The 11,968-nt window shown below is 20.5% G+C and overlaps 2 protein-coding genes across 2 annotated transcripts; both read left to right on the top strand.

The window, feature by feature from the left end:
- Positions 1 to 6,342: 6,342 nt before the first annotated feature.
- PmUG01_14016400 (Plasmodium exported protein, unknown function) lies at positions 6,343 to 7,311 on the top strand (the record flags this gene model as incomplete). The annotated part of the gene is made up of 2 exons (XM_029007708.1): positions 6,343 to 6,543; positions 6,700 to 7,311. The coding sequence occupies 2 exons, from the start codon at positions 6,343 to 6,345 to the stop codon at positions 7,309 to 7,311; spliced, it is 813 nt and encodes a 270-aa protein (XP_028864070.1).
- Positions 7,312 to 10,097: 2,786 nt separating this feature from the next.
- On the top strand, positions 10,098 to 11,108 carry PmUG01_14016300 (Plasmodium exported protein, unknown function; the record flags this gene model as incomplete). Its single annotated transcript, XM_029007707.1, has 2 exons — positions 10,098 to 10,304; positions 10,521 to 11,108. The coding sequence occupies 2 exons, from the start codon at positions 10,098 to 10,100 to the stop codon at positions 11,106 to 11,108; spliced, it is 795 nt and encodes a 264-aa protein (XP_028864069.1).
- Positions 11,109 to 11,968: the final 860 nt, after the last annotated feature.

Below are 11,968 nucleotides of genomic sequence, written 5' to 3'. Positions count from 1 at the left end.
ATAAACCAGATGCATTCTTCAGTGTAAACTCGCAATCTGATATGAAGTAATGATTTCTGACTTTCATTTGCTGATCCACTCTACACATTTGCACTAGTAGTTCTTAATTAATGAAGTTATTTTTAACACCTTTCAACATATATAAAGAATCGTGTGCGTTATATTATTTTTTTTTCCACGCATCTTTTCTTTTTTATATACATATAATATGTTATTTAATATGTATTATGAAGGTACTGAAATTATTGAAGTAATTGGAAGTATGGAATATTTTAGTTGTATATATATTATATATATTTGTGTACGTTTTTGTTGAAAATAAATTTAAACATTGTAGTGTGTTTAATTGAACTTTTTTCATTATACATCATGTTTTAACCATGTAATTTATTGTATTACTTTATGAGTTTATTTTATAGTGAGAAGTTTACGTATTTAAGAGTTCTTATCGTAAGTAGTAGTATTTATTGTAGCTATTTATTCAAAAAGAGAAAAAAAAAAAAAAAAACTGATTAGTATATAAAAATTTTCTAATAAACATCAAAAACAAAAGAAAGGAAAAAAAAAGAAAAAAACTTATTTTCTTTAATTTTGCATATAATGTGCGAGAAAGAATATAAAATTAAATTTATTGTATATACGTACAATTAAATACTAACAGTATATTATAAAATTGGTTACCAAGAATGTCTTAATTATTATGTTAGCTTATATTTATATGTATGTTTAGGAATATTTCCAATTTTCTATGTTAATTTTGTTTTTTCTTATTTCTATGTACCTAATGTTGTCATATTGCATAGGGATATTATGAGAAATATTATTATGTAATTTGTTCATTGTGCTAAAGACATTATTGTAATAGTATTTATCGATAATTCAAATAAGAAAAAAAAAAAAGGTTATATTTTATCAATGAATATAAACTATAGATCCTTAATTTAATTGTCAGTGTATTTATACTGTTTACATAGCAGATAAATTATGAAATTGAAATTTTTTATAACTTTCTTTTTAATATATAGAGAATAACGCATATATCTATATATCCATATTTCTCACTCTAAATAAATTTCATATTACTATCAGTTAGTGTATATTTTTTTCTTTTTTAATTGTTTCATCCTTTGACTACTACATATATGTCCTTTGTTCCATTTCCATATCACTACAAACGTTATAAAACATTATAAATAAACTTCCCCTTTTACTTTAGAGTTATGTTAAACACTATTAATAAGTTTCAGCTTTTTGTTTATTATTATATTATACTATATTAATAAGTTTCCCTTTTTTCTTTAGCGTTATATTATATAGTGTTAATAAGCTTCCCCTTATTCTTGAGCGTTATTTTAAACACTATTAATAAGTTTCAGCTTTTTGTTTATTATTATATTATACTATATTAATAAGTTTCCCTTTTTTCTTTAGCGTTATATTATATACTGTTAATAAGCTTCCCCTTATTCTTGAGGGTTATTTTAAACACTATTAATAAGTTTCCCGCCTTTCTTTTTTTTTTGAAGTAGGGGTGAAGTTGGAGTGTAAAATAGTTCTTTCCTTTATTAGTAAAATAAGTTGTTATACTTTTTAAATGTGTATGAAGTTTCTGTGAATAAAATAAAATATGGAGATATTATTAACATTGATTAAACATAACACAAAAATATAATTAATGATCTAAATGGAGGATGGTAAACCTACGTAGAATCGATGGTAAAAATATAGGAGGAATTACTCGCATTTGTAGTCCTTTGACACTAAGAATATTACATGTATGCATAATATGTATATTTTGTACGCAAAGTTACAATTTCTGTGTTTTCATCGACACAAGTGAGTGAATTATAACATATGCTAATGAAACACGAAGAATCCAAATAATAAAAGTACAACCTTTTTTTATTATAATAACTACCACCATAAATTATGTTGGCCTAATATATTTTAAAAATTACTAGACTATCAGTTGTGTGTTTCAAGGTATGTATTGGTTGTATATAAATATAAAAATCAAAATGAACTTCTTTTATAGTTATCAACTATGCTGAGTAATCAGTTTAAGAATCTTAATCGAGCAAGACATTTTAAGCAATTAAAGCAACTTAACTTATAAAACCAATATAGCAGATTTAACAAATTTAACAAATTTCACAAATTTATTTAACTTCGAATATTTTCACTAATGTGTTTTTTTTTTATATTTTTCCTCTAATTATGTATATCTTAATCTTGTAGAGGATTTCGTGACATGTACTCATTATACCATTGGTGATTAAGGTCTTCAAAAAATGCATTAAAATGTGTTTCAATGTAGAGTATGCAGATGATGAAAAACATTTCAATAATATTTTCCAGAGAGATTTTTATCATTAAAGTTGTCATTTATAGCAGAATGTACTTGTTCTAAATAAGTTACCTATTTACTATTCCACATATAATTTCTCTATGCGTCATTCATGTTAAATGTTTCTTTAGAATATTTTTCTTTTATATTAGCGACGATCTTTTTCCATAATTTGGATTATTATATACAGATGATTTTTATTTTCTCAAAGGAAATGGCTTTGTATTCATCTGTTGAGCATTTTTCTACTTCTTTTTCATTGTAAATTATTGGTTTTATAAAAAAGTCTTGCTTCCATGGGTCCATATTTGCTTCTACCATTATTCTTTTATGACTGTTTCTTAACCTTTTTTGAAAGTTATTTTGCTCATATAATGAGTACCTCATAGGTACAATGCACAATGGACATTCTGAAATTATAATATATTCAAAAAATTTGTTTATATATATATATATATATATATATATATATATACATTTGTATGAACATATGCGAACACGTATATGCATAAGTAAATGCATATAATGGATAGTTATACTAATAACGGGTTATGTATTTACAAATTTTTCAAAAATGAATATTGCTTAATATTTTAAGAATAATGGTATTTCTATATTAATATAAATGACAAAATCATATTAAGGGGCGTACCAATATTTATTTTTACATTTTTATCCCCTGATTTTAAAGCTATAACAGAAGTTGCAGTGATTTTTTTTAATTTGCCCATTCTTGTTGTCGAATTGGATGTATCATTTGAGCTTTCATAAAATATTATGTTTACTGCTTTTTTTTAAAATGCCTAAAATAATTCTTAGAAAAAGTTTTTACTAAAATGTTCGTTATTCTTCCTAACATTACATCTTATTTCGTGACTTACAGTAAGAAGAAAAATATTAATAAAAAAAATTCTATAATATTAAAATCATTTAATGTTATAAAAATTTGTATATTATTTTATTTTTTTCGTAAAAATTTATGCTACAAATGACTTCATGAGACAGATATATATTGTAGCAACATTAGTTTTATTCTATATTAGGGGTATTGTTGCAACTAAAAAATAAACAGAAATCTATTTAAAATGTAATAAAGACCACTTTTTCAGAAGGCGTAAATTTCAGAATTAAAATTATTTTATCAGATAAATATATAGAAATCTTCATATTACTTTTTAAGTTACATTCCCTATATTTACACAAAATTAGTACTATTTCTTTATTTTTAACCATTAGTTTTGTTCTTAATATTTTTTAGACACATCTACTTTTATACATGTGTGTACATATATATGAAATATAAAAAATGTTCATCACATATATATATGTATAACAATATACCAGTAAATATATTTAAAAAAAAGCTCAAATGACTAGCTCGCATTTTCAGTGTACACTTTGGTTGTGGTTTTTTATACAGCGGTTATGTATGTATAAAAAAAAAAAAAAAAAAAAAAAGAAAAAGCTTTTATTAATAGTATTTAAAATCTAAAATATATTTTCTTGAAATTATGCCATTCTCATTTTGACAGTGACAATATATAATTACAGATTTTCATTACTATTTTTTATTGTAAATATTGATATAAGGTACATACCAATTATTAATTAGATTGATCTATATAAAAATATATTTTAATTAATTAGAATGATCTATATAAAAATACATTTTGGTTAAATAGATTAATCTATATAAAAATACATTTTGGTTAAATAGATAAATCTATATAAAAATACATTTTGGTTAAATAGATAAATCTATATGAAAATACATTTTAATTAATTAGAATGATCTATATAAAAATACATTTTGGTTAAATAGATTGATCTATATGAAAATACATTTTAGTTAGGTTAATTCCAAATAAAAATGCATTTTTTTCCAAAGGAAAAGAAATATAGTAATAAAAAAAATTATTTTATTCATACAAAGGCTTTTCTTTTTCAAAGGTACATTGCAGCAGTAATTATTATAAATTTACATTTATTATCTTTTTTCTTATGTTTTGTTTTTGAATTTATAAAATAAGTTTACTGATGAAAATTTTAATCTTTTGTTCCATTTTGAATATTTTATTATTTATATAAAAATTAGGTCAGTAACTTACAGCAAAAAAGGACATAAGAAATACAGATAGAAAATATATCTGTATTAAAAAAATATTAGTTATCTTTTCTTTGTTTGATAGTAATGTATTTGGATGAGGTTCACGTCAAGTTCATGGTACACATAATGTTGTATTATGATTGTAGAACATAAATAGGTGTGAACAATCAATAACAGAGAAAGCATTGTTCATATTAATATTATATTTATATATGATCCTTTATAGTAGACATGTTAAACTAAATGTTATATTGTTTTTTTTTTTTTTTTTTTTTATCATTTTGACTTTAAAAGTTAGGTATTATCATTTTTATAAATTATTTTAATTCCAAACTCTGTTATTTTTATCATTAAAATTGTGTTGCCAAAAAAAATAAATATGAAGTGGTTTCTGTCATACAAGTACTTCAATATAACCATTAAATTAATTTTTTTTTATTTAATGTGTTTTTATTTTATGTTTATTCTATCTTTATCTTGTTTTTGTTTTTTTTTTTTTTGTTTTTTTTGTTGTAAGTTTATATTTTTTACAATCATATTGATTGCCTTTTTTTAAATTGTAAGATTATTTCTTCATAATACAATTCATTTTTTATATTTTAATTTCATGACTGTTACAGTATAACTTTGGTCCTAATATTATAGAAAACATATTTTAATTAGATACAATAAATTATTAAGATAATACTTCTTTACAAAAAAAAAAAATTAAATTAATATGGTACATATATATCATATTTATTTATTACATGAGAAAAAATTTTATTTCCTGAACTTCTCTATGGCGATACATTATTAGTGAATAATTTACATTTAAAAATTAATGCGTAATAATGCTTTTTAGTTGTATGTTACATAGATTGCCCAACTTATATCATGCTAAAATAGTTTTATATCATTATTATTTATTAAATTTATAAAGTATTATCTCAACTATATAATATGAAAAATACAAATTTGAGTCCAAAACAATTAAAGTATTTATGAGACTACGTAAAGTTGTACTACTAGCTTTAAAAGATATATGAAATTCTATTTTAATCATTACCGAGTTTTCTTTTTTTATATTATATCCTTTTAAAATAAAAAATTACTAATATATTATATATACAATATAAATTATAACTTAAAAAAGAGCCAAAATAAATAAGAAATATGAACTATTATTTTTTAGTATTTAAGTTATTGTGTTATTATCATTAAAATGATTGCGATCTGTTCATTATATTCAATAAAATGTAAATACTTTATAATTTCTGTTATAAACCTAGAACATTTAACGTACTTTTACTGAATTTTTTGATTTGAACTAATTTTTCTGAATTTTTTATATAATATTCTTTTTATCAGCTGTTATTTATTATTTACAATGTTAACTTTTTGTTACTCATTATTAATTATATATCGTTTATTATTCACCTTTAATTATTTATTGTTTGTAACTCACTATTAAATATTTATTGTATTTTACCCACTTTAGCTTATTTATTCTATATTATTCACTATGAAGTATTTTTTGTTCATTATTTTCTAGTAAGTTTATATTTTGTTTATTATTTACAAGTTTATTTTTTATTAATTATTTAGTAGTAAGTATATCCTTTGTTCCTTATTCATATTTATGTATTTATTATTTATTATTCACTATTAAGTATCTGTGTTTGGTTGTTCTGTAGACATTAATCTATTATGTATTACTTTTATGCATTTTAATTGTTTTTTTATTTTATTTTTTATTTTTTTTTTGGACTTGAATTTTTTAAAGAGAAAATAAAAATCAAATAAATTATTTCTGTATGTGTATCATATTAAATAGAATACATAAATAACAATGAAAATTTAATGTATAAAATTGAAGTGTTATTTTAAAAATTCAAAGCATTTTATAATGACAAGAGAAAACAATAGTATATTAAATAATACTAAACTTAGTTATTATAACGAGTATGTGACTAAACGTTTAATTGCTAGAAATTATGTGATTTCAAACAAAAGCTATAAGAGGAAAAAAATAGATAAAACAAAATTTTTTATTAAATATTTTTTATTTACACATTACCTTTGGATATTACTTTATTCTAACAGTAATGTAGGAAATAAAATTATATTTATATGTTAATCTTGTTGTTCTGCATTTTGCTTTGTTATTTATATATATTATTAAAATTTCATAAAGTTTGAAAAAGGATATATATATATATATATACACTGATGCATTATGTACAACATTTAACTCAATTTTTAGCGTTCACATTATGGCGTATATGATGAAGCAAAAGGAATAAATGCCACATTAATTTTAAGACCTTACAGATTACTAGTTACAGTTGATTATGTTGAGATTCAAGAACCAGAAGAAACAAATTCAGAACCAAATGAAAAAAAAAAACATGAATTTAAATCAGAAAACGAAATTAAGGAATTCAGGTCAAATGGTGAAGTATCTAAAGACCATATGGACAATGTAGAAAAGAGTTCTAATTATAATGATAAAAATGATGATACAGATTTATATAGACGAAATTTAGATTCATTAACAGGAAAAACTATTAATGTAGAAATTAATGATGATATATTAAAAAATAAATGTAGTTTATTAAAATTTTACATGGGCGATGAAGCAAATTACACAACAGATAAAGACCCTTTTTCTAAAGAAAATATAGAAAAAAGGAAAAAGAGAAAGATTATAACAATAATAGAATATTTTTATCGAGGAATTGCTTTTATAGCTATGATCGCTTTCTTTGCATGTATATGTTTTAAAGCAGAGAATTATATTATACCTCTATTTTTTGTTGCATTTGTACTATCTTTGTTAATATTTTGTAAACCAAATAGAAGACGCTTTATATAATGAAAATAAATTATAAATATGTTTTGTAATAATTAGCTTTTTTTCCGTATTTGAAATAAATGAAGCAAAATTTTGTATATTTTAGAACATTTTTAAATAATATAAAAATGAAATATGTTCATCTAAGCTTAAAATATAACAATATTGTTATATATACCGAAAAAAATTTAACAGTTTAAGAGTAAAAATATATAATATTTTTCTTTTACATGATATTTTAAAATTTCTACACTTTTATTGAGGTAAATTTTATATATCGTGTGTTTGTAACAATAGTATTATTTTTTTTTTTGAAGACGTAATTATATGAATGTTATTTTCTTATATTTAAAAAAAAAAAAGAAATTATTTATAATTATTATTTTAATTTGTTTTTATATGTTTAACATAATGTTTTATTTTATAGTACTTGTGTACATATCTTATGAATAAAATATATATAGTTGTTAAATATAATTCATTAAACCATAATACAGAGATAATTGCATTTTAAACAATTAATTTGTGTTTTTATTTTCCAAACATTTGCATCCATTATGATGGTATATTGCTATATTAAATGAAATTTGGTGCTTTTAATTATTATTCTGTTTTAATCGTTATAATTTATACCAATATCTGCATTATATTATGCTATTTTTTTTAGTGAATCATAACATTTTTCGTATGCTAACGTATATTTATTGTATTGTTTAACTAATTAACTTCTTATAAATTTTACCTAGAAGTTATGAAAAATGTGCTATAATAAATGATAATAAATAAAAAAAAAAAAAAAAAAAGTTATGAGTATTTTTGTTATACTAGTTATATTACTACATTTATGAATAAGTCATAACTTTGAACTTCAATAAAAGTATGCATTTAGCTTTTTCTACAATAATATGACAATTTTTTTTTTAGGTCATTTTTATTTTTCTCCTTTGAAATGATTAACAAATTAAAGAAAAAAAATTTACTTCTTTAAGTAAGAAAACCTTTTTTTTAGAAGTCATTGCTGATATTGCAAATAAGTGAATTATCGTTTCATATTTTATTGGATATACAAATTATAACATAGTATTAAAAATTCTTAATTAATTGTTTTAATTAAAATTTTTTAATTATTCTCTGTAGCTGTGTGTTTTCTACTAAATTAACTATACTGTACAAAGTATACAAAATTAGAATTTTTTTTTTTTTGCAACACATTAAAAATATCTAATATAAATAGAATTCATAAACTTTGGGTGATTAACAATAAATATTTCAACAAAAAGACTTATTCAAAGAAGAATATTATTACTTATTTTTATTATTACAGATTATTTTAATTCATTTTTTGCTGTAATATTATTACTATTTTTTTTGTTCTAATAACAGATAGGAGATTATACAGCGGGGTAATGGATTCTTTTTTATTATCCATAATTGATAGACTTGCAAAATTTTACTAATAAAATTTATTTAGAGCTTAGGATTTTCGAACAGGTTCTCTATAACAAATAAAATATCACTTCATATAATAATATATTTTTTCCTAATGTAGAAGTTTATATATTTTATTATTATATCTGTATAAATTATTATATGATTAGGTTGATAAATTTATTTTATTCTTCTTGAATATCATATAGGAATATAAAATGATTTTGAAACATATAATTATTGTGTAATTTATTTTTTTATTTATAATTAAAAAATAAAAATATTTTTTTAATATAATATAAAAAAAAAATAAAAAAATATATATATTAATAATAATTTTACTATTTATTATTCATATTGTTTTAATTATTTAAAAAAATATACATTCAAGCTTCGTTTTGTGCCACTTATTTTTTTTTTTTTTGATCATTTCAAATTTTAAAATGTTATCCATCTTTACTAATAAAAATAATAATAAAACAAAATTATTACATGTTCTTATAGAAGCTGCAATATTTGTATTATTTTAAAATATAGAAATGTCTAGGGTATGTATTTTCTTTTTTTAAACCGCAGTCTTTTTTGTTAAACAAAAATTATATATAAAGATATATATATATATAATATAACATACTATATAAATTTTTTTTATAATCTAGCTATATTAGATTTTTATGCTTTACTAGATTGTTATTTTGCGCAATAAAAAAAAAAAAATATATATATAAATAAACGAATTAATCCATTCACTGGAGTTTAAAATATACGACATCAGTATAGTATACAATTCCTAGTTTAAGAAAAATAGAATATTTTAAAATCCATATTTATATACAATTACATATGCTATTTATGTACACAATGTAATAAAATATATTATATTGTAATAATATGGTAATTTTTAACAATATTTCACAATATTCGTTTCATCATATATAGTATTAAAAAATTTATTTTTAAAAGTTAATAGGATTTTTTGTTTGTTTAAGCAAAAAGATAAAATTTTTCTTTTTTTTCGCAAGAAATTCAGTTTTATTCCATTTTCACAAGAGTTAAATTTATTTTTTGAAGTATTTAGCTTCGTAATTTTATTATTTTGAAAAAGTTTATTTTTTAAAAATTACAATTTATAATTTACAATTTATAATTAGATAGTAATTCTAATGTTATTAAAACATATATATAAAATAATACATATTAATAAAAAAAACTGAATAACTCTTAATCTTTTCATTTAGTTTTTAAAATTAAAAATTTTAAGTAAAAATATTTGTAAAGTATTTTTTTCTTTTGCAAAATAGAAGTATTTAATAATTATATATATAATTAATTTTGAATTAAAAAATTTTAATTTTGAATTTTAAAAGAATAGGGGGAAAATGTTTAAGCAAAATAAGAATACCTCAAATAGTGCAACGGCTTATGAATGCATCAACTATGTAGCTAGAAGTCCTAATAAGATGGCAGATATGAAAACTTTAAGAAATAATCAAACAAAAAGAGAAAAAATGAATTTATTTCTCATTTTTACCCAAATTTTCTTATTTACCTTTTTTGTTTGGACACTACAATGTGCTTACAATGATGTAAGGATAAAAAACTTTCTGTAATCTTTTAAAATAAGTTTTTATTTGTTTATTATTAATTTTTTTTGAATTCTTCTATTTTTTTTATTTTCAAAATTACAATTTTCCCTTTTACGAAAATTGAATATATATCTTTAAATCCCTATTAAACCTGTATATTTTTATTTCCCCTTTTTTTATTTTTTGAATAAATTTGGCAATTCATGTAATGAGAAGCATAGTAATGGAAGTGCAGTAAGTTTTGTAACCAATAGATCACTGGCAGAAAATAATGAAAGGGAAAAATCTGAACGAAAGAGAGAAGCAAAAAGAACACAAGATGAAAATGAAGAAGGATCCCAAAGTTCACGCAGTTCACAAAATTTTGATCTAAACATTAAGGATATTGAACGAAAATTTAATGATTTTAAGAATGCTGTTAAGGAAAAAGTAGAAAATGCTGTTAACTGGGATGGTATTTCAGAAAATGTAAAACAGTATTTAGTAAAATTAGATTCATCTATGGAAAGCAGAATAAAAGAAGAAGCTGAACGAGCAAATACGGAAACCAATTTAACACAAAATGCTGATGTAAGGACTCAGTTAATAAATAGTTATGTACAAAATTACAGTATTATTACACCACCTATTTTGTTAATGATTTTTACCATTTTAACTTCAGAGAATTTTAAAAAACATGTTTCAAATATATTGTTAACTGCTCTTTTTGTAGTAGTAACATATATTTTCTTCAAACTAAAAAAAATAGAAGAAAATAAAAATGAAAAGAATGATACTGATAACACACCAAAATTCCAACAATAACCACATGATGTAAATATTTCTATAAAATACAAATAAAATAAAATTGGAGACCTTATGGCACACACAAAAAAATAAGTATATGATATTATTAAAATTTTAGAAGTTTTAATCAAATAAATTTACAAGATTTTGGTTCTAACTTTTGAATATACTTAAAATTTATGGGCTATTTATTTTTAAGAGAGAAAATAAATTAAATGTTGTTTCTGTAAAATTCTTTAATGTTTTGACCCTTTTAGTGACTTATGTTTACATAAGACAATATTATATCAGAGCATATATATTTATATATATATAAAGATAGATAGATATAAGTAGATTATAAATGCATTACATATTTCTAAGAGTTCTAATTGTTTTCTGAAGGTAACAAATGAAACACATAATTACTTTTTATAAGATAATTTATTTTACTATTTTAATTTTCAATAATTTAAGCACCTTTTTTTTTTTTTATCATAGTGTCAAATTTTTTTATAAATTTTAACTAATATTTTCAGTTATTTATAGGAAGCATATAAACATGTGTGTAAATTTTATTAGAACATTAATACAAGTGTTTTGACCTATTTCACTCGTTTTCATATTTTTTTAATTGCAATTTGAAACTTTTTTAAATATATTCTGTATTATGCTGTATTATTCATAAAGAAACAGGAGTCGTTATAAAAATTATTTTTTAAAGAATGCTTTAAAATATAAACATAGATGCATAATATGTATGTTAATTACATCGAAAATTATTAAAATAAAAAGGATATAATTGTATATTTAAAAAAGGAATATATGTATGATAATCTAGAAGAAAAGGAGAGAAAAAAAATAATAATACGGGATTATTACATACTTGTTTTCTCTTT

The sequence above is a fragment of the Plasmodium malariae genome (assembly GCF_900090045.1).
Source record: "Plasmodium malariae genome assembly, chromosome: 14".
Lineage (NCBI taxonomy): Eukaryota > Apicomplexa > Aconoidasida > Haemosporida > Plasmodiidae > Plasmodium > Plasmodium malariae.
This window is presented reverse-complemented; position numbering and strand designations above follow the sequence as displayed.